This window comes from Heliconius melpomene, chromosome 19 (assembly GCF_056956725.1).
Source record: "Heliconius melpomene rosina isolate 202511_hmr_F chromosome 19, ASM5695672v1, whole genome shotgun sequence".
Classification (NCBI taxonomy): Eukaryota; Metazoa; Arthropoda; class Insecta; order Lepidoptera; family Nymphalidae; genus Heliconius; species Heliconius melpomene.
Window position 1 is genome coordinate 11062096 of NC_140407.1, and position 24948 is coordinate 11087043.

General features: G+C 32.5%; 1 protein-coding gene across 13 annotated transcripts; it reads right to left on the reverse strand.

The window, feature by feature from the left end:
• Window positions 1-51: 51 nt before the first annotated feature.
• On the reverse strand, window positions 52-23882 carry dlg1 (MAGUK family member discs large 1). 13 transcript variants are annotated; one of them, XM_085202881.1, is made up of 22 exons: window positions 23634-23882; window positions 21445-21576; window positions 17576-17691; window positions 16285-16389; window positions 16110-16160; window positions 13847-13876; window positions 12931-13155; window positions 12692-12772; window positions 12064-12315; window positions 11730-11871; window positions 11150-11442; window positions 9971-10104; window positions 9468-9587; window positions 9034-9157; window positions 8301-8409; window positions 7709-7750; window positions 5377-5445; window positions 3546-3695; window positions 3029-3201; window positions 2757-2866; window positions 2581-2672; window positions 52-2243 (listed from the first exon to the last, which is right to left on the reverse strand). In XM_085202881.1, exons 1-22 carry the CDS (start codon window positions 23650-23652, stop codon window positions 2137-2139), a joined length of 2676 nt encoding a protein of 891 aa, XP_085059007.1. In that variant the 5' UTR covers window positions 23653-23882; the 3' UTR covers window positions 52-2136. The 13 variants fall into 13 exon arrangements, with proteins under 13 accessions (XP_085059007.1, XP_085059006.1, XP_085059005.1 ...); XM_085202880.1 differs by having other exon boundaries at window positions 12931-13161; XM_085202879.1 differs by lacking the exon at window positions 23634-23882 and adding an exon at window positions 21854-21899.
• Between the last annotated feature and the right edge of the window lie 1066 nt (window positions 23883-24948).

A 24948-nucleotide genomic window follows, 5' to 3' on the forward strand; every position in this document is an offset into this window, starting at 1 on the left:
AGATTTTTAATTTATTTTACCTAAAACAGTAGGTTTAAAGAAACAAGGGTAAAATTTTCAACGTAAATAATTTTATTCAAACTAGTCTATTGAACATCACTAACTGATAAACATTGTACATCTGCAAATATGGAGTTGATAAAATGTTAAAATTAACTAGGGGTTAAAAACATTATTAATACTTATATTTTATTAATGTACACAAATTTAACACATTCCATTAATTTAATAGAATACCTATCTTAGTACGATAAAATAAATAAACATTAAAACAATTTATATTACTTGTTAATACAGCAGTAAGTAAACTTAAAATAACACGACAAAGTATACACATGTAGATCCATATTAGTTCATTCATAATTTTCAAAAATTTATATTATAATAAATATATGTTACATGCATTAATTAGTAAAAATGTATCAATATTTACATAGCTCTTGGCCGAAACTATTACGTAGAAAGATTCATACACTTTTTAAGTATAGCATTGCCATTTTTTAAATTCAGAGATTAAAAACATCTTTGGTAGGAAAATATGCACACGGTTTATTGTTGTAATAATTGAGATGTAAAATAAAATAAAACAGTAAATTTTTATATTTTTTAAAATATTTGTCATGTGAATAAAATATGTTAAAAAAATGGAAAACATTACACAACGTTAACATACTCTAAAATAGTTTAAGTACAAGGAGTCCGATTGCGTATGTACCATATAAATATGTAAAATGATCATAAATATTCTTAAGCAGCAACTGCTCATGTACAGTGCCATATTTGCAGATGGCCATTCTATTACTCCGTAAGAAAATAAAATTCTCAATAAATAAATGTCAAACACTATGGGTGAGACATTTCACACCGTATAACACAATTCCTTACTATAAAAATGATCAACAACGTTGCACCTCGTCTAAATGAGTGTCAAAGAGGATGTCGGTGTGCACAATGTCATGAGATTCAATGGCTATAAGTATAATATAGTTTGCCGCTTGAGCAAAAAATTGTGGCTGCGAGACGCGGGCGGTCGTCGGTGAAATTCAGTGTATGTATTAGTTAATTATAATATCATTTTAAAAAATAAAATCAACACATTTTTAAAGTGGTCCAAGTTACTAAAATTGTTGTCTAAAGTGAGTTTACATGATATTGCGGAATATCAACAAGCACACCGAGGCCCGTCCGCGGCTCGCGGCCACGCTTAGCCTAGCCATGCAGGACTTAGGTGGGTTCGACTACAGTACGTAATAAACTTTATAACTATATTTGTCATATTATCGCATCTTCCAGTGCACAAATCTTCGAGATATTATAAATCGGAGCATGATAAAGATTACTATACTTTAATGCTGAAAAATTCACAATTCACTCTAGCAATCTGAGTTAACAAATCAACATGAACAATATCATTTTAAATTTCTACAATATACAATTTCATTTACATTAAATCGAAGCATATAACTGTTTTTCTCAATAAATATTTTTTTAATTATACAATGCAAACATACTAACGTCACGAAATATAATCGCTAGATTAAACATTAGCAAAAACAAGCACAATGCAATATACTACGGTGAAAGCTCTGTTTTACAAATCGATTATGTTTCAGCTCGCGTGTTCGTCTCGTACGAAACGTTACAAAGGGTATCTACCGAGCGGTATTTATAAAATATGGTAAAAATCAATAAGATTTTAAAAATATGTGACTATCTACCGCTACGCTCGTCGCGGACATGTCGCGATGTATTGCTTACGTGACGCCCTCAATGTTATATTGCTTCGTTCTGCTGCTGCCCGATACTACGAACTACAACTATAACTAACACGTTGCGGATTTCAAAGTTCAGAATTAAAAACAGAATACTGTCTAGAATTAAGGTGTATGCTGACATCGATATCACCTGAGGGAAAGGGGGGGTCCAATAAAAATTACGCAAAACAAATGTTCTTCACGACGTCTGAAAGGGGAATAATTTTGAGTTATTATAAAACAATTCCCCTCGACTCGAGTCAAAGGTGTACCTATCTGATACACACTAATCAGTCACGTGAGTTTACATATCTTTGCTGGAGGGGGCTGGAGTGGGGCAGAGCGTATGGCACGGTGGCGGTGTGTGGGAAGAGGGGGGTCCTCACAGGGGGTCCCGGCGAGGCACCCACACTGTGGGACCGCTCTCTGCCGTTATCACCGCCTTCACCTTTGCGTATATCTCCTCCGGCGTGTCGCCAGTCACTACCGCTGTAAAAAAAGCAAATAACTCAATTTTATTAAAAAAAACAAATTTATATTAAAAAAAATCTAAATTATATGGCAGGAAATGGGTAATAAATATGATAGCATGTTATTTATAACATTTATTAGCCATTTCCTGCCTAAATTTTTGATTTTAAAAATTACTTAAATATAAATATTCCCCCGAAAGAAATTCGTGAATCGAATCCATACCTAATTTCTAGATTATATGTAAAACGGCCACTACACAGAACGTTATATCTCAAAATTGGGGAACCTGTCTTATAGCATTTTTTTATCAACACTGTTATATATTCTAACATTTGTGTACAAATACAAGTACCTGTAAAATATTCGGCGAATTCTTGCTCCATCTTAAGAGCACGTTCGTATGTTTTCTTAGCTTGATCCTCGGTCATTCGTTTCGTCATTTCCCTGAAACCATTATAAGCAATTTAGTGAAGTGCAAAAAAAAGGTAAAATACATGTAAAATTAAATGTAATATGTATAAGACTTACATAACAGATTCTACACTCTTTGGTTTGATAAATATGGCAATGGGGTACAATTGCGCCACTTGTAACCTCTTAATAGCGTTACCGCTTACGTCCAAAATGCAGTGTTTCCCCTGAAAATTCGAATCAATTATTTTTCAAAGTTTTATATTAGAGGCGCGTAGATAGTGGAGGCCAGTCTACATTTGGCTAGCTAGTCCCAGGCACTTAGTTTCTCTCACTGCAACTAACTCTAAAGTGCTAAGGTGTTCCATTTTGTATTAATTAGATGATACCTTTTCGGCGACTTCTCTGACGGAGGCGACGGAAGTTCCATACAGATTTTCATTGTACTGTCCGGCCTCTATGAATAAGTGGTTCTGTATATCTCGCTCCATTTGCTCGCGGCTTCCTACAAAGTGGTAGTCGCGTCCGTCTACCTCGTAGTCTCGTCGGGGTCGCGTCGTATCTGTTCATAAACATTATACTATATGTTCAGTTCTTAATTTATAGCGTGCGTGCCAGTTGAGCACTAATCACTTCGCCAATGTCACGTTGTATGGAAAACACACGGAGATTGTTCAACAGGAGAACGCATGTCAAAATATACTATATATACTATGATATACTATGTGACGTGGACACAGCTTGTATAGTTAATATCACTTAGAACGTTAGTTACAAATAATTTACATTTTTAATAGGTTTACATTTTCTATAAAATAACATTGAAAAAACACAACTCAACAGGCCTCAGCTACGCTAAAAATAAATTATTATAATAAATTCTTATACAAAATATCTAATACTCACGTGGCACGCAGCTTCCAAATTTGTCAGGGAACTCCGAGATTAGGTCATCATTGATCCTATCCTTTAGTGGGCCGAGTATAATAACTGGTCTCGTGTAATTAATCGTCAACTGTTGAACAGTTTCATATGATAGGACTGCTTCGTCTTGACCTAAGAACATAGAATACGATATGTATAAAAATGTTATCCTCCATATTATTCATCCTACAACTCTCAATAACGCACTCTACTATTTATAGGTGGTGTGTTGAATCAGGTAATAAAATTTAAAAATCGTACCAATTTCCACTATAAGACACTATTATTCGAAATTACTGGATATAGCAACACTCTATTGTTAAAAAAATATATAAGTGCCTATTGTTTTTTAAACAAATTTAAGCTCTCGATCATTCGTGCGTCGTGCTCTACGACTAATTGCTATGAAACGTATTTTACTAATATTATTTGTCTTCTCCAAGAATGAAATTTTTTTTTTCAATATACATATTTTTGTTGTGCCATTAATGTGAGTGTAATATTAACCTTTTTACATTAGAGCTTATTTATTGGATACAGCTAGTCCATTTTATTCATATTTTATTAATAATAAATAATTCAATTGAATCAAATAAAAAATAATTCATATTGAATTAATTGATGATCTAACGGATTTTTCTAAGGTAATATTATAATTGCTGCCTGGATCAACTTATAACTATATTTGTAATACAAAAAAAAATCTAATTAACTACGATGCTAATTTCATAACCTATCTAATCTACTAAAATCTGAAATATAAAATTGTAAGAAATGTTTAACTAATATGCAATGCCCTCAAAGTGTCGAATCTTGATGTTCGGTTCATATCTTACCTTCAAATAGAAAATATGAATCGAAAAACCTATGAAAACCTTTCTCAATGAATCGAGTCAACATGCTTCACAAAACCATTGTTGCATGGATGTAAACAAAGTAACATAATTCACAGGTCGACCAACAAAAAAATAATTTACTGATGAACACATCACCAGTGTCTATAAAAAAAATCTTTTAAAATCTGGCTTCAAATTGACAATTGACAGCTATCAGTACATCGAATCACTAATCAGATAAGCTTATAAATACAGCGTTTTCTAAAGCGACACAATCTACATTCGAAATAAATTCAGCACAGCAAATATTTTAAATATTTAAAAAGCCCGTATGATGGTTGTCAAAGTTTGTTTACGGTGTACATGCTCGTGACAATGTAATGTCTATAGGCAAAGCGCATACGAGTGCGAGCTGTGAACATGCGGCGCCTCGAGCGTCGGCTACTGTGATAGAGGCGGCCCTCGTGTCCTCGTGTGCTTCCAGTGGCCCACTCCCCCTTCACAACTTAATAATGACTTTCTCTCGCGTATTCAGTGTTAACCTACATTTAAGGAACTTCAAATGTCACAATGTAAGTTGCGTATACATAGCGTACCTTAATTCGTCATAGCTAATTTTGGCATACTAAATCTCATAAGTTGGTGGCAGGCACAAGATTTGTTACGGAACTTACATTGTTCAGTTCGATAGTGTAGCACCGACGGCTTGTCGTCAAGACTAAAGAGCGCGACGTCACTAGTTTGTGGGTGAATCAAATTGGGCTCGATGTGATATAAACGTGTGCTTATAGCTATTAGATTCATCGCGTTGTATGAATTAGAAAATAAAAACTAAACATAAACATATGACAAATAATAGAAAAATCGAGTGTTATTGAAATGGAAACTACATTTCTAATTGATGATCATAACCAGAATGCGGGAGATAAGGTATCGGCTACTGCACTCGCAAGCTACGCCTCACTCCCAAAACTTACTCTCGTCCTCGAGATAAATGAGCGTTATCTCCTCCATCATGGGAAGTTCCACTCGGTACAAGATTTCCCCTACACGTAGAAAAATTCACGTTACATATATTCAAATAAATTGCATCTTGCAAATGGTCCGTTTCATGGAGAAGATCTAAGTGGGAGGCTAGCGTGTCTGATAGGTGTGGTGGGTAAGAGACGAGGCAAGCTCACGAGCATAAACGGCAAATGAAACTGATGTAAGATTGTTGGCACAAAGTTAGCTCCTGCCAGGCGACTAGAAGCACAGGAACGGCCGAACGTGAGTCAAACCAAACCGTGTGCCTCTATACCTACGCGGAGCCTAACGCCGAGTGGTCGGATACTTTCTGATGTTCACTTCCTAAAACTTTACTTTATTTATATTTTTCCGAAATTAAGATAATAACATTAATTTATTTTAACTGATAAGTTCCTTGTGTTAGGCTTCAAAATTATGAGTCAGCTTCACATCTTCGAAAGCTTCCGACCACCACTTATATCGTCTAATCACACAACCGTACCATAAGGAGCATATTAAAAAACTGGTAACGAATTTATTATTTTAATAAATATAGGCGTAATTAAGTACTGTGTAAACTCCATGTAACGTCGGTCGATTTAACGATAAATTTCCTAAAGCGTCGGAATCATTCTCTAGCTTGTTTTCCATACTACATAATAACACTATGCAGTGCTCACTCTTAAATTTAATAAAGACAACTCGTCATTATTATGTAAGAAACAATGGTTTCTAAGATGACAGAAATGATAAGAATTAAATGAAGATGTGTACGTCCGTTTCTTTATTATCTAGCCTGTAAATTTTGAGGTCAACATTGGTCAGGAACGTTACATACACATATTATATTACTTTTTAATCCATCCGTCAAATGGATATAACCACTGTTGCCAGACGTCCTGATTTTAGCAGAACATCCTAAATTTTTAGACCAAAATTAATTGACCCGATTCGAACAGAAATGTCCCGTTTTTCATAGATAATTCCACATAATGTGAGATATAATATCTATCATCATTGGAAATTCAAATAAATTAATGCATAAATAGTCAATTAAATAGTGATTTATTTTGTATCGCTTTTTACGAAAAAATCACTGTAAGATCTCTACTGGTAAATATAGATCTATTTAAGTACGTACTTCCTCTCCTGCTCGATCCGCTGTGCCGTTATATGGAGTTACACTGTACTATACTTATACTCTGATCTTATACAAAATGCGAAATTTAATATAAATATAATTAATTACGTATTTGTATTTTTCTCTTTAATCATATTACAAAATAGTGTTGCCATTAAAAAAATTACAATGCGTATATTTTGTTATAAATAAGAAATATTAAAATCTACTACTTCTATACACGTCACAAATGTATAAAATAATAAGTGTTTGTATTGAAATGATCTGATCACGGTTATGCGATTAGCTACATCAGTTCTATAACACGGATGAAATAATTGGTGACAGTAATTAGTCCTCGGGCGCATTTACCATTTTTAAGCAACAGTTAATGCGTATATTTTTACTTGTAAATATTATTATGATAATATAAAGCATTATCATGCTTTCCATAGACACTAAAAGCATTAATTTATCCACACTGATCCAATTTTAAAAAAACAGTAAGAACCAATTGACTAAATACATTTTACACGCATTTCACAATTTGTAAGAAAACCTAATTGATACATGACCTAAATATCTATACGAGAAATCTATTAAAACTATCGCCTACATTATTTTTTAAACAATCTTACCAATACAACCAATAGACCGTGTGCAGTCGTTTCAAGTCAGTGACAGATGTATAGACGAGTTAACATATTTTAATGGATAGAAAAAGCACACAGCTCCGATTAAAACATTTCGGAAAGTGATAAAATATATTAGCAGCCGAATGAAAAGTTGCGTACTAGCGTCGAGATCTTATCGATCCGCTTAAATAGACCAATATTATTATATCTTATTATAAACATAAAATAAAACTAAAACAAAAAAAACGTACAATACAATTTAAATTTAAACGTACAAAACGCACCCACAAATGTTAAAATAAAATAATTACAGTCCTTTGGCATTTGGTTAAACGTTTGTTTTATTATATAACTCTTGTACATCTACTTAAATGAAGCAACACAATTATAAAAAAAATATATTCCAATATAGCTAAATGAAGTCGTTTACATAAAATTTGGTAAGATCGATAAGAAAACGTCGTGCTATAATGACCTAAATACGTACAGCGATAGCGAAATTAATATATATATTTATATATGTATACAGATATAAAGTGCACTCACCGTCCGCGTTAGCATCCTCTTGCGTGTAACAAAGCATGAAAGCTGTAACAAAATTAAATATTACAACTTCCTTTTCCGTGTCACCGTGAAAATGCAAGCTAAGCTAAATAAGATATTTGACTAACCAGAAAATATTTTTTTAGCTTAATATCTTGAGCAACGTTCAGATCTCCACGAGAGTAAAGAATTGTCACAAATTTAAAATGTTATTTACAAAGATAAACATTCGTTAAATGTATAACATTATCCAGATAATGGCTACAAAAATGTGTAAGGTAAATTGACTTCATTAATTTATATGAAAAATTATAAAGATTAAACATGGAGTGTTTCATGTAATTCTCATTGTTTTCAAAACTTATTTATAGAATTATTTATACTGTCTATGAAACGAAAATAAGAAAATGTTTATACCATACAAAAAAATTAAAGAAGCGGGACTCGAACCCACGCCTCTTGGAAATCTTACAACCTAACCACTAAACCATAGCCTGAAGAATGTATCAGACATCGACGCTTATTTTATAAAAAATATAGCTTAAAAGTGTTTATAAATAGCTTTTATACAATTTGTTAGTTGATGATTACTTACGCTCTTGGTCTGAGCCGTCTTCTGATTTGCCATCCTCTCGGCTTTTCATGAATGGGAACTTTCTACTGAATGATAAAGTTTTCTTTTTCCTTTCCAGTGTTGATTGACTCTATAATTATTATTAATTCTTGTTTTATTTCTTTATTTTATTATCTCTTTTAAATATTATAATTTGACAATGAGATTTCTAAGAACTGTATAAAGAATTGCATATATTTATAATATGGTATATTATTCAAATGAGAGATGTCAAGCAATATAACAACTTGTAGTACACTGGAACATATCCATATGATTGTATATACACTTTTAGATAAATTTATTTATTACTTGTTTAGGCATTTGACACTGTAATGACTTCGCCATGTATATAACATAATAATATGAAAGTTACGTATAAACATCTTAGAGACAATAATGCCTTTTACAAGTTTGTTTGATATCATTGCTAAGTATTATTCTAACTATAAAAAGCCTGCGCATTGAGCACCTGCGTGCGACTGTAGATGCAACGGTTATAGATTTGATACCCACATGGGGATATGAAATAGTTAATATTTTCATTTCCTAGCTCTGGTAACGGGACAAGGAGCACCGTTGAGTTTCGTGTGTTGAATTGCCTCGAGAATTCGGCGGAAGTTGAGGAACGGAAGTATCTTGACCATAGGTTCCCAGGTTTCCTCTAGTATGTGCAAGATAGAGCGTGAAGCTAAAAAAAATATAAATCCCTTACGGTGCTAACAGGCGTGCCCTGCCCCTGGAACTTGACCTGTCGGTCGCGCGCGCGCTGCTTTCTCTCCCACCGTCGCTTGGACGGGATGATGCCGATCGCCTCCGGGTCCGTTGTGTCCAGGCGTCTGGAAACAATTCATAAGCTTCTTTAGTATGTATACTATCTTCAGGTGATATATGTTATGTCACTCTTTATTGAGTGAATGAGTCACAGATAACATACAGCCAAAACTACTGTACGTAGAGAACGGAAAATTAGCACATAGGTGCCATAGGGAGTGTAGGGGTGTGTTTGTGTTTTTAGTTAAAGTAACTGAAGTTGCTGATTACAATTACAAGACAGAATTAGAGAAGAATTTTTAGTTGAATACTACATAACTGTAGTATTTGTAATGAATGTTTATTTAATACATAAAATATCATTTCAACACAAACCTCGCCTGCCACCACTCGTCGTCGGACGCGTTGGTGACGTGCAAGATGTCACCGTACCGGAACGGCAGACCTCGGGATGGCAGGCCGTCGTCTCGGATGGGGTCGTAGTCGAAGAGCGCTCTGGAAAATATTTAATAACATAAGATAAAATCTTTATTGCACATAAAAAAATGTATTTAATAGACCGTTACTAATATTATAAGGTGTTTAATTGACCGCGCTAATTTCAAAAGCTACTAAAAAACCAAATATTTTGTTCGATTATACCCAGCGAGCAAAGTCATCAGTAAAGCTAGCATAAAGTAGCAAAGCGGACCATATCACTAAAAGTGGTTTTTCCTAAGCAACCAAAATGCAATGCAAAACAGTAAAAAAGCCCAATAAAAATATATACTATCAAAACCTAAATACATAAACAATATCAGATAAATACATAAACAATCATATAAAATACATGAATTGTATGTGACTATGAAATTATTAACTGCACAAGTAATATTTACCTGACATATAAAGACCGTTTCTGTGATGTTCTTAGGAGGGTATGGTGTTGTTTTAATTCATTAATTCTGGCTTCGAATTTGTTGTACTCCTGTGGCCTGTACACCACAGTTAACTTCACATTTTGTCCGGTACTCTGTAAGTGTTTTGAAACTTCATTAAATATTTGATAGTGTTACATATTAAAAATAATATATAGTAATAATATTTTATTATTAAAGAGTGTCTAAACGTTAAATTCTTAGGTTTCCTATGCCCAGAATGCCATGTGCATGATACAGTGTGATGCTAAAAAATATATAAGATTCACCAATATATAGGCTTAAAATAAAAAAAGACATAAACAACTGGAATAAAGTCAGTCACTATTTATGTATTTTTTAATCTCTGCAGCTATGTATTAATGTTAAGTCTCTCTCCATAAATAAATTGAAATCAGTAATTAGAATTCATTTAATTACAGAGACATAAACTCACGGGTTCACAAGTGAACCTGTTCTGCAAAACAATTAGCTTCCTCTGTCAATTACAACACATTCATGGTTAGATTAAACATTGCACCAACACTTTATATGTGTAGTATTTTATGGACTATTGTTTACTTACTTAGCTTGTTATTAAATAACACATGTAATTTGAATATAATATAAAACATAAAATAATAATAAAAATAAAATAATATTGTAAAAGGCATTGAGGTAGTATTCATGTAGAGTAGAAAATATCAATACACTTTAAAAATTTACACAATTATTACACCTAAATAAGAGATGGAAAAGACCCCAATAATTAATTTACTCAATAGTTAAGATAATCACGTACATTTAACACTAACGTGATATTCGTGAGTGGCATATTTAATAATTGATATGAGGCTAACAGCTAACTTATTGATTTTCTCTTCCTCATTGTTTAGATTTCTATTCAAACAAAATGTGTGTCATAGTTTAATAAGCTAGGCGCGTGCGTTGAGTCTTTGAATAATATTAAGTATTTGCTTATGGGTGTAATTTAAGAGTATATAAATATTCTGAAAGAAACAACTATGTATTGAAAACTAACTAGCATTTAGTTAAGAAAAATTCCAATCTGATTATATATAATGTTGGTATATACATATATTTATCTTCATGTTTTAGTGGGATTTGACCGTACTACTAGTGCACTATATGCCTACCCACCTTGAGGGCCTTGGCGGCCTGCTCGTGCGTGGCGTGCGTGATGTCGGTGTCGTTGACGGCGAGCAGGCGGTCGCCGCGCCGCAGCCGCGCGGACCTTTCGGCGGGCCCGCCGGCCAGCAGGAACGACACGTAGATGCCATGCCCATCCTCGCCGCCCACTATGTTGAAGCCCAGCCCTTGCGCGCCCTTCTCCAGCTCCACCACGCGCGCTTCCTCGCCGTCCGTCACGTCCACCGCGCCCGGTGCGCCCGTCGCGTCCTCCTCGCGCCGCAGAGAGTTTGCCGTGCTCGAAGCTGAAATGTGTCATTTTAAGGTAACATTTCTCTATATACTCTAATACATTTATTTTTCACTATTATTAATTTATATTCTGTGGCGCCGCAGTGTTGGCAACCAGTTTTGTTTTGGTTATTGTCATGTGATCAGTCTTGAGACTGTGACCATATGTGTGGAGAGTAATAGTGGCTGATAATTTAACACAATAATTTCATTCATTGAATGTTAGGGAATAAGACAAAAATTACTTCATACATGATACATAATTCTGTAAAACTATCGTAGTAGATTAATGGAAACTTACGTGTATTTGCTCTAGAAGTCCTGGGTGAAGGCTGCCCATGGCGTGGACCGGGAATGAGTACAAGGACGACACGCTCACCAGACGCTTTTAAAGCACTGACTGCATCTTCATGAGTTACATTATCCAAGTCCACGTCACCTTTCTAAGTTAATAACATATATTATGCTAATATATATTTAATAAATAATTTGAATAAATTTCACAACTATTTACTACTATATTGGTCTTAATATTAAATTAGGTTTAAAATTTAAATCATAATTTATTAAAAATGGGACATTTTTATTTCAATTCATATTCTAGAAATGAATTAAATCAAAAGTTAAATACTTACAGATGTATTCTTAACAATTAGTAACTTGTCACCGACTCGTAATCTCCCATCTCTGTGAGCAGCGCCACCTGCCATTATTTTTGTGACATATATCCCATTGTCTCCAGGTATGTGCTGGTTGCCGACTCCACCTGCTATGCTGAAACCCAGACCTGATCCTCCTTTTACCAACTCAATTTCTACAGCTTCCTCCTTATTAGATATTTGTGAAACATTTAATGTGTCTTCGCCAGTTGGCCGTCGTCTTACTTTCTGTAAGAATTTAATAAAATAAGAATTTAATAAATATTGAGGCGGTCTTGGCACAGCGGCAGTCTGTTTGTAAGCGCCACGGCTGAGGTTCGATTCATTCTCGGGAGAACGAATTATTTTCATTTCCTTGCTTTCATAACAAGACAAAGCGCGGCGTTGAGTTAAGCAATTGAATGTCTCGAGAATTAGGCGAAAAGCTAGGAACGGAGTGTTTGAACACTGGAAATGAAAACTCCATCTGCCTACCGTGTGCGAGACGCAATGTTCACATTAAAAAAAATGCTAAGTATTTAAATCAAAAATACTTAGCATTTTTTTTAATAGGCTGTTATTTTATTATTATTATAATAGAAAATGTATGTAAAATTTTACTTACCAGTCTTACAGTACTGCCAGCCTTTTTTAATGCATCAACCGCCTCAGCGTGTGTGACATTCTCAACTGATGTGTCATTTACCTGAAGTAGGATGTGTCACATAGTTAGTTATGATATTGTTTGAAAATGATGAATGTCAAAATAAATAGAAAATGGACCTTGACCTGCATATTAAATTGGAACAATGAATAAAAATCATGAAATAAGTCTAGACTAGACTAGATTAGAAATCAGAATACCTGTAATATTGCGTCATTGATTTGCAGTTGACTGGCCGCCGCGGCACCACCGGGTATTAGTTTTGTGACATAAATAAGGGGATCATCGGCGACATGTGGATTGTCTGAGCCCCCTGCAATACTAAAGCCAAGTCCGGCACCGCCAGCACGGGACAGCACTACTGTTAAATATATCGAGCCGTCGTCGCCTACTGTACGCTCCGAACCACCTTCTATCCCATTTATCTGCAACTTTCAATTACATATACTCTCCACGTTTTGCTTCATTAAACAACTTTATCCTTTTTAGGGATATTTTTTTAAGTTATTAAGTTTGTATTAATAATGGGAACCAAAAAAAGTTTGCAAATGTTATTTTCAATTCAAAATACTGTTTATTTTTATAAAGAAAATATAATATAATAAAAAAAATATAATATTATTAGCAGTAATGACACATATAAGATTGTTAACCATGTGTTCATGGATAATACAAATATACAATGTATGTGAGATCAAGGTTAGATAGGGTTTCATATCTATTATGTAACTGTCAAAACTACTAGTACATTACAAGATAAACACATTTTGTATTATTGTGTGTAATATTTTCAGAGGCAATCAATTATTGTTAGTCTGTTTTTAAAATGATTAATAAATTGAGCTAATAAAAAATTTAGAAATAGATTCACTCTGCATACCACATATAGCAGGGTAGGCAGAGGAAAGCCTATTGCTATTATGTTAAAAGTTACACACTTATGCCACTGCAAGCAAAAAATATTAATTAAAATTAACAAAAAACATTCAATCATTATTTTGTATAATAATCCTCTATATTTCTCTTTCAGATTCCTACTGTTCTATTCCACTAAAAACTTTTATCCAAACAATATATACTATACTTAACTAACTTTTACATGAAAAATTAAATTACCTGCTTCATTTCAGGTGTTGAAACGTGAGCCTGGAATATAGAAATTGATTACTTAGCAAAAAATATCATAAAATATTAGAAATCAGTGGTGGTTTATATTAGTTTTACAAATTAACGATATTAATATCATCTTATATATAAACACCAATTATAACGTCAGTAAAGTAATTAAAAATATTATTTAAATAATGTGGCTGCTGCTTCTAATAGTTCTGAGACAAAGTATAATATAATTAAAATTTTAACTATGGTACTTCATACATAAAATCATAAGAAACTTATGAAATAAATTTAACTTTATTGTATATTTCTAAATTGACAAATCCTTTAATATTCAAAATACAGTAAAGACTTGATTATCTTGAATGCTTAAGAACAACAATTATTGTGTTAATCAGGTTTCTGCTGTATAATATTCATGTTTACAATTCAACTAATGGGTGATCTAGCCACTTTTATAGTAACAAGCAATAACCTACTCACCGTATCAAGATTAAATAAAGAGGAGACTTTCCGAAGGAATCCATTATGAGTTTTTTTCTTCCGCCTCTCAGTCATTTTGGAAACCAAGTGTGCATAGCCTTTGAGTAGTTGTATTCAGCTCTATACTATGTACACTGCATGCATGTTAGTTACACACTTGTGCCGCTGTCAGCACCTTACTGGCTGCTCTCCGGCATGCACCATTCTCTACCTAGAACCCACTTCTAGCTTGCACCACAAATATTTTGCCTATATGTTGCCACTTTTAACATCGCAACTTTTATTTAATTTTAAGTTTGCATAAAATCCCACAGCAAAGCTATATGTCTTGTTAGCTTACTTTAAAAATGTAACTAGTCCTTATCTTTAAAATTATTTTAGAGCCGAGCCCTTCTTGATAGCGGTTTTTATTAGATTGTATGCGTATGTAGTTAATTGGGTGTTACCAACTTGTTTAAATGATAGGATGGTAGGTATGAATGTCAAAGCGATGAACTTTAATTAGAATGTCCGTGTTACGTTATTTAACGTGCAATATAGACATTTGCTTTTATTTAGAAGATAGGTGAATCGTTCGGCAAGTAACGTAGTAATTGTTACAAGCAAAACTATTTTAGAAGTTTCATTAGTCTCACCGAAGGTTTGAAAACGTTCCCAAATTGTAAAGAAATTACTAAACGTTTAAAAATAGATTAGTGTATATTAAATGGCCTTACTTGCGACGAATACGAAATAACAGCAGTGTGAATGTCAAAATTTTATGTGCAATATCATTTCACTTGATAATCATTTACGTGTAATTTCCTTTAGTCCGTGTATCGTTCGCAAGTCATTGGCACAATTGAGAAATTTACCAGCACGAATTCACACAACCATAAAACGTTAGCGTACATATCGCTGAAAACTCGTACTATATTTTAGGTTATAAATAGTACTATGAGACGCGAAACACCAACTATCCGCCATTACTAACCACTTGTTGTATAGCGTTCGGATTCGGACTTCGTCTACGTACCTTTGGAGACGTCACGTCATCAAAAAGAAGAAAAAAAAACAAAATCAACAGCTACGTATCGGTAAACACCTTAGCTTTCAGAAGTTTTCCAAAAGATGGCGCTGATGCCTTCTTGATTTTTAATTAAATACTCAAATAGTATACAGAGTTACCGACTATCCACGTTGTCTTATGATTTAAACTGAATATGTTTTACCCGACTGCGGCGAAACCAAAAGGGAGTGCTACGTTATTAGTGCGTATGGCTGAATGAATGTTTGTCCGTTTCTTTGTTCCCTTGTAACTGTTAAACCAGTGAACCAATTTTGATAAATGATACGTCGTCGTTGGTTTTGTTTTGATTTCGCAAGTGTTACTGGATACATTAATTTAGTTCATGCAGTCGGGTTTTTGTTTTGTTATTAATATTCGATTAGAAATGAGATGCGATATGTATCTAATTTCATTTTTGAACATTATAATATTATATTAATTTACTTGCACATGCAGCTTAACATTTTTACGTATAATTTACTTTATTCGTCTACTATGTCAATAATTTTAGTAAGTTAATAATTCCCTTTTTTTGAAATGTATATAAAAAAAATATTTAAGTGATTTGTTTATTAAGAGTTAAAAATATCATGTAGGTACGTTAGACTGTAATTTTTATTTAGTTTTATTTATATAAGTTTGTTTTATTTTCATATTGGTATTTTTTGCATCTAATTATATTAGAGCAGCAGCCACATTTTATGTAGAAAACAGATTATGTACCTAACTTACCTTTTTTTCTTCTGTCTCACTACTTGGGGATATAATGGATGGTATCGCCATCTGTCAAATTAAATTAAATTACATTATAATATGTAGGTCAAATTAAAAGTTAAAAGCTATTCATGTTAATTTAATTCACTTAAAATATATAACTGTGATGAAATTTAATTATGTCTACACGTACCCTTCCCGAATCTGGAGTTTCAACATTGCGGTTGTCTGATTTTCTATTGCCATCTAGTAGAAAAGCGTTAGAAACTGATCTATAATCACTGTCTCCAACTTGTGCCTAAATCAATAAGCAATGATTAGTAGATGATTTATTTAAATAGAAATATTTTATAATGGTAATTCCATTTAATATAGTGTTAAATTGTGACTTAACGAGAAAGAATATGGATTGTTCAAGTTCTGGGAAATTGTTTTAATATTTATTTATTAAATTAAAGAATTTGGCTTATAAAGTTACTCTGTGATATGATATGGGCGGTAAGTTAATACTTACTAATGGTGAGATATTATTCCTGTGTGATTTGAGAATTATAATAACAGAAAAGGCAAGGAAATAAATATATTCTAATAGTAATATAGTAATTTACATATAAAATATATTTGTTTCATTCTTTAGATTGTATATGATTGTGATATTATAATAATAGTAGGTATTTATATTTTTTGGGCCCGCATTTGGCTAAATAATCCTGCTTTTTACTCAACACAGTTAGAAAGCTTCTTTTTCACAAAATAACAACAACGCAACGCTGGTAAAAGTATTTAACTGCAATTTTGTATAGTTTTGATACTAAGTAAATATTTTCATTGGCTATTGCAACGTTTCAATAATACAACTGTAATGTTGACTTGAATTAATTACAGTACAGCTTACTCAGAAATGTTTATAAATATTGGTTTTTCATTAAAATTGATAAACAAGATTTGTAAATATAGATGTCATTATTCTTTTGGGAATTATGTTAACAAGTTACATACTTAGTATTTAAAAAATAATAAAAAGTGACATATAAGTAATTTGCACTTTTAATATTATTACGAAACATCACTTTTGACGTTTAACAAGACGGTTAAGTACTTCTGCTGTAAGTCAGTTGAAGAAACGGTAGCGGTTCAAATCAAAGCTAAAAATTAGAAATAGTTTACTATTAGGTTATTGTATTTTGATTTATATATATATTTTTCTGCAAGTACTCAAGAAGAAGTTAAGTGTTTTTTGTCTTTTGAGTCTATATAAGCTTTTTTTTCATTGACGTACCTATAACTACCAGACTTATCTCAATATTATATTGTATGTACGCAGGAATATACAGGATACGACAACATAAAAGAAAAGTGAATACTCCCGTATTATTATGATACCTACATAAGTTAAAACTCTGTGGCATGCCCTTCGAAGGATCTACAATGAGGGGTTATTTGTTTTAAATTACTAAGAAATATAAAATAGTGTTATCGCTTACTTCACGACGAACTCCATCGGATTCCCACTTATTTGCTATGCGAATTGTCTCTGCAGTTTTCTGTTGTATACTTTTATTGTCATCGAGTAGGGTTAGCTCGTAAAACTCTTGTATGTCTGTTCCCAAAAAATGTAAATAAATTAAATATGTAATATTGGAAGGCAAGCTTAATATTAAGTAATATTATGTTTATAACTTAACAAATTGTTGCTAGGGTTTAAATTGGCTAATTTTTACGTTTAAGTTACATTATACACATTTAATCGATCATCGAACGGGTGTAGATATGTTTCAAAATTGATTTGCACGATTCCATCTTAAAAACCTTACATACTCCAAGTTAAAAAAAAAAGGAATTACATCTTATATCTGCATCATCAGATCCTAAATACCATCTAGCAAACAAAGTACTCGCCAGGGCGGATCAAACGAGTCTAAGCTCGATAGGGTTGTGTCGTTGTAATACCGAGCTTCTATAGCCACCTATCGCTTCATTTTCGCTGGAGGCATTGGGTGTTGAGTCAACGCCATGCCTCGCCACCAGAGCAAAGAAATAGTAATATAAATTTAAATAAATATTTCCTCGAGTGAGTATCGGATCCACAACCAGTCAGTTTTACAGTATGACAAAAGACTTAAGACAAAAGATTGGAAAAATAATGTAGGTAAGTATTTTAAAATATTTTCTTTTACTATTATTTTTCTACATTTCTAACACTTAGATTAGATTGTTATGAAGAACTTTAATGTGTTATCAATATTACTTTCATAAATATAAATTCAGATGAGTTTAAAAATTCACTAACGACGAATACTGTTGCATAATATAGGTATAGTAGAATATGTTAGGCATAAATGACGATTAATGCAAAAGCTGGGTAAGTACTTTTTTATGGGTACTACATTAGTGTGACTGATTTTAATATTTTATACTAAAACATAAGTAACACGTAACTTAAAACATTTTTACTTTGAAAGTATCGCGTGCTTTGTTTAAAAGATCGATAATACCAGGGGCATCGAACCCGAAAAGTATAAAATACTAGCAAACTAATAGAATACCTTATATTTGTAGTATCTACCTCTATATTTTATATTATACCCACTCTTAAAATACGAAAGAAAAATAAATGAACATATAGGTAATATAATAATACGATATATAGTATATAATTTACCTATGAAAAAATTATCCTCCATGGATGATACAGGAATATTCGTAATCTGCCTATCTACGGTGTAACACAATAAAGATATCCCTTAGTTAGGTATTCATAGCATATAGATATTACAATAATCAACAGAGACCTAATTTTCTTTGTATTCGTCTTGCATAGTGATTAAGCTTCATCAACAATTTGATGTAAATAGATATTTTATATTCGAATTAAATTTTTAAGGTACCCTTTAGATGTAAGACAACTTAGAAAACTTGAGGCAAATGCAATTGTACAGAATGTATGTAAGTTAAACTTCTAGTAACATTGATTGGCATCGCTACAATAAGGCACTTGCTGCTAGGCTGAAGTTCCATTTATTGAACGAATGGCCGAGTTATTTTAAATTTTCAATTAAAATTGTTTCAACAAAACTACTACAGCCACGTCCGGTAGCCCGTAGAGGACTAGCGTTAAAGGTAGGCTGTGACCCATATAAATATATTTAGGTCAAACAGAACACGTTAAGCGATTATCTTGCTTGCCAACATTATACTAATAAAACATCATTCATTCGAATGATTGATCAACAGCTAATTAAAAACTTTTTAACCGACTTTAAAAAGTTTCTGAATTGGACAATTATATTATTTTTTTTATGTTTGTCTATACACTGTCCGTCCGAAGTTCACGATTGTTTACTTAAAAAGAAGAATACCTTGTATTAATATTGGGAGTAGCAGAAACGCAAAAGTGCAATAAAATTGCTCATGTAATAGAAATCATAAACTCTTCTTAGGCTAACCTTAGTTTTTTGTTTTATTTTAGGCGCCCAATAGGTTTACTGAAAGCTTTTTCAGTACTTATGTGTATCTCTAACTGTGATGCCGTCCCGGGAAATATTCGTACGTCATCGCTACGCCATATTTCCATAGTCATTATCATCTCCGTAGTTAAGTCACATCTTAACAAAGTAAGTACCCACCATTTATAGGTTGGTGCGTTCTATTCTTGTTTCAATATTTTCAAGATATTTTTTATTAATGGCGAGGTTGTTGCATATTCAATTCCTCACACCTATACTTCCTTTTCTCACACTATTTGTGTACACACACGAATGCAAAGCTCAGCTTACGCCTCGCGGATTGTATGTCGTTACGCCCAAGTAACTTAGCAAGGTTAATTTATTATAAAGAGGGAAGAAAGGTTAGTTACTTATAATTATTATGTAAAAGTAAGTATTCTTGGACACAACCTATGTAAACCTATGTATTTTTACACTATTTCTAGGCTACTGAGATATTTCTCTCATAAATATTATATGTACCTACATATATTCTTATAAATTTATATACTATGGATATTTTGTAAGTTACGTAGATTCCTAAAGGTAAGACAATGCTAGGTATGTACTTACTATAACATAAACATAGTTCATATTTATTGCTCAAAATAAATAAAAAAAACGGGCTTCCTTTTAATAAAACTTTTCGAAAAAAGCTTTGTTAGTTCTCAATTTCAAGCTAATTTAATTATAGGTGTTACTCGACTCGTTGTATGCCATTCTTATTATTATAATTTATATGATTAATATTAAACAGCAGACACTAGACAGTCTGTAGATGTATGGTGTACAGTACCAGCTAAATATACTAAACAATGGCACGGCAGTGTCTTGGTCGAGCTCAAGAGCGCTAGTGACGCGTGTTGCGGTCACGCGCATTTATATTTATAGCACGTTAGCAACAATAGTAATTTAGTTCAAGATAACGATTTATTTATGTTTATTAATTGTAACACTATTGGAAAAATCAATCGTTCATTTCATTTATATTTTACTAAGTACCACCATCGTCCTAATTTCATTAATACTTTAAATATACTTAGTTTGGTCATAAATACTGTTACAATTAAAAATAAACACAATATTAGTTTTTAATTTGGAAACGATTGTACACGTGTGTTTTTTATATTTTGCGATATTAAAATGGAATGGGGTGATAAAGAGAACCAAATCGCTGCGATTCCATTACATAAAGCAGATATAGAGCCAAATACAATTTTTTAGTTTGATATTAGTCAAATGTTTGTGTATGGGCCTATAGATAGAAAGGTACATGAAACCCTCTTTGTTTGTGATAGAAAAAGATCTAGCCGTCCACGTAGTATTTGTACGAAAAACGCGATTAAAGCTGTAAGGGAAAGAATTCGAAGAAAACCTGCCCAAAAGCAAAAGATTTTATCTTGGGAGATGAAGATAGCACTTAAGTAGATCCATGTATAATATTTTTAAAGACGATTTAGGACTTATAGCCAAGAAAAGAGACGCACTGGTCATTTCTTAACTGATAATTTTAAAAAGAGCAGTGTGGAAAAATCAAAACAACTACTTAAGCGTTACGCAACCAATTAACCAAAATAATCTTATTGTAAAAAATATTCAAAAAAGTGTAATAACTGTACCTAGAAGGGTAGACAGAGGGAAACTAGTGTTGAGAGACTTCCTCACTTTCCGACAAATCTGGATGCATTGCGTATTGAGTGGCGGAACTCAACGCCGCGCTTTTGCCTAAATATTATATTCATTTCCTCGAGCGGGGATCGAACCCACAACCAGTCGCGTTTACAATCACACTTTGTGCCCCTGCGCTACTCAAAACGTGCAGGATTTAAATTAAACTAAAATAATTATTTTAATAATATTTCACTTACCGAGAAGAGCTTGGAAAAGACGTGACTTGAAAATTCTGATTACTCTTTCAATAGCAAGTCGAAGCTGTCGGTCCTGTGGTTTTATTAACTTGCTGTGGTAGTCTTCAAGCAATTCCAAAGCTCGGTGGGCCTCTGGAAGGAAAAATTAATTAATGAATTTACATTATATTAGATACACTTAATAAACAAAATAATAAATAAAATAATTATTACGAATTTAAGAATACCGAAATAATTAAGAATTAAGGAATAATATGAATGATAGACAAATAAATAAATATAGTTAGACAATATTATGATATTTTAAGCATTTATTAATTTATTTTTTAACTAACAGCACAATTAAAAAAAATAAGACTTTGGGTTCTGGCGTTTAACGCCTTCATCTCTATAAATCAATTGTTATAACCGTCTAATGTCTCCAAGTAGAAATAATCCATGAAGCCAATTTCTACTAAGCCCAGTTACTAAAAAGCCAACAAATCCCACAAGTTTAATAGGAAAATATTAGAGCATATTTAATTCAATTTATTGATGAACTAGTTTAACAAGAAGATTGTTCCGTCCTCAGTCTAATAACATTCTAATAGCATCGCATGCATAGTTCAGTTACTCGTACAAGGTCGATATTAATAGAAATAAATCGATATAGCATCACATTTAAAGAATTAGTGGATCGGGTTTGAAGTTAGCATTAATAAATAGGATAGGTATTGTTATTTAGGTGGAGATTTCTTGTGACAGAAATACTCAGTTCTCCACTCTCCCTCCGGATTTGAGATATTGCGGGTTGAGAGGCGCAACTCAAAATGGATTTTTTTCTTGTTGTGTCTCAAATTATTATTATATTTTTAAGTAAAGTAATATATGCACAGTAATAAACGTTTATAATATTGATAAATATACTATTTAAAATTATACCTATTGAAGGACCGTCACCCACGATCATTATAGACGGATATTAACAAATTTGCATGTAGACCACGTGGGTGAAGCATGATTTTCTATTGTGTAAATTATTTGCGAAATTATATATAAATTATAAAACTATATTTCATAAAAAACCGGCCCATAGTGGAACATATTGTAAGTGCGAGTCGGACTCGCGTACGAAGGGTTCCGTACCATCTATAAAAACGACAAAAAATCATGTTTGTTATATGGAAGGCCCTTAAATATTTATTATGTGGTGTTTTTAGTATGTGTTGTTATAGCGGCAACAAAAATACATATTTGAAAATTTGTGAAACTGTCTAATCATCACGGTTCGTGTGATACTGCCTGGTCCGATAGACAGATAGCGGGGTCCTAGTAATAGGGTCCCGTTTTACTCATAGGGTAGGGAACCCAAAAAACTTGGTACATTAACAATATTAGGTATATTTTAAATATTAATTGTTTTTGACAGCTACTAGATATATAAAGTATATATCTAGCTACACTTTATTTTATTTTTCTCAAAATTCTATTAACAGAACAATTCTGTATGTATACATGATGACGATGACTGAAGTACCTATCTACACAATATTTTGATCCATTTAATTATTTCTCATCGAAGCCCACGTGGTTTTATTATACTAGAAACATTTTTGAAAAGGCAAGACGAGGCTTTTAATTAAAATACTATTCTTTGGGACTAAGTAGTATAATAGTTGCATACGTATAATATATAAACGTATATCTCGTTATTTACACACCCTGTGCAGTCATCAATTATATAACTTAGACATCGGAAACTGAAATGTTTTCGTTCTACAAAACAATTTTAAGTTGAATTTAAAATTGAATATATTTACTATTTTATTTTGTCGATCTTATTAAGTTTCGTTTACTATTTTTTTAAATATATATTTATTTTGCACAAGTTAAAAGTTTTTTGTTGTTTATAAATACTTTTAAAATACTGTTATGCGTGTTATATAAATTAAAAGTGGATGAAATTTTATTCTTAGAATTGTTGTCTTCGCTGATAATAATTTAATAAAGCGTATGGCCTCTAAGTTTTAAATACTTATATCTAGTTTTAAGATATAAGCAAAATCTACCCCTTTTAGTAGTTGCGTTGATACAAAACAAGGGTTGTTGTAAGCCCCACTGTTAGTTCCCCTTGCATAATATCTGGTCAATAACAACGCAGTGGCATAGTTCAAACCACAATTTTACAATGTTACTATTGTAATATTCACCTTGCTTACGAACTGGCATCACGGTACCGCCCCCTAACGTGGTTCAGTCACACTAATAAAATACTAAAGAAATAAAACAAATGTTTCACGAAAATGGAGAAAGGAAAAAAATTATTGCACATTATCATTCACATTTAAATGCATTTTGGAATCGCGCATAGGAGCACACAACAGAAACATTAAAATTATAAGATAATATAATAAAACGATATGCGGTAGTGATTCCGCTTATACGGACCGTCGACTACTGTGTTGGTTTGGATTGGTCGATTTTCACTGTGACGTCAGAGGGTGGAAGCATAGACAATATATTAGGGAGGGTGAGGGAGAAAATATAGTGGAACATATTGAAAGTAGTAATCAGCAGGAGCAGCTTTCGTTCTTAAACGGAGCTGTACGACTAACTCTATTAAAACACTAATTAATTCATTATATTATTTTGTTACTATTATATATCAATGAAAGTAATAAAATATTGGAAATTTAAAAATATCTTCAAACGTTAAGAAAAATCTACTCATTGATTACACATCAACAAAGGAGTGACCGTATTATATGAAATGTATACTCGTATGTATGGACCATAAGACAAATTTATACAATGCTGATACAATTACAATTTCAATAAAAATATATCGAGATCCTTAAATGTTGAATTGCTTATTTTTAAAGTTTAATCCTCGCGAAAAAGAAAATTATAAAATTCTGATCTAAATTTATTTGGTACTACTCTTATCTCAGTGTCAGCTAATTTTATAACTTAAAATGTGTACTGTAATGCCTAGAAAAGGTTTTTCAATACAGATTAAGGCTTTAAATAAATAGAAAATTTAAAAGATGAAATGAAAATTGAAAATCTCACAAAGTGTTTTTACAAACTGAAAATAAAAAAAGGCTTCTTGCCCGGAAACATAGCGAAACTTCTAAGTATAATATGAAAAGTAGATTTAACTCTACTTTGTATGTACTCATAGATTGTAATTGTAGTTATAGTCAACTCATTGTTAAGAATGTGAATAATTTGATCGCATAATGTATTTGTTATTACGTATAAAAATCTGTAGGTAATTCCTTCCCGAGAAACATCTGCACACCTTTTAGCCAATTAAAAAAGAAACATACTAGGGGCGCGAACCGGACCTCAATTTTGACCCGCTGCGCTCGCAAAATCTCGGTAGTGTTCACAGGTCGAGCGAAGCGAACATCAATTGTTTTCTAAACTCAATTATAGTTACATTAATCACCTGATCGGTATCTATAGTAGGCGCTTAGCGTTACCCAGAGGAGGTAGAAAAATATTTTTAACATGTAACCC

Coding starts and splice junctions, on each gene's coding strand:
- dlg1 (XM_085202878.1), bottom strand. CDS start 21,884: ATGGATTATTTCTACTTGGAGACATTAGACG. Junction 11,872..12,063: donor TAATTGTTAAGAATACATCT/GTAAGTATTTAA, acceptor TTATTAACTTAG/AAAGGTGACGTGGACTTGGA. Junction 3,696..5,376: donor CATTTATCTCGAGGACGAGA/GTAAGTTTTGGG, acceptor CTATGTTCTTAG/GTCAAGACGAAGCAGTCCTA.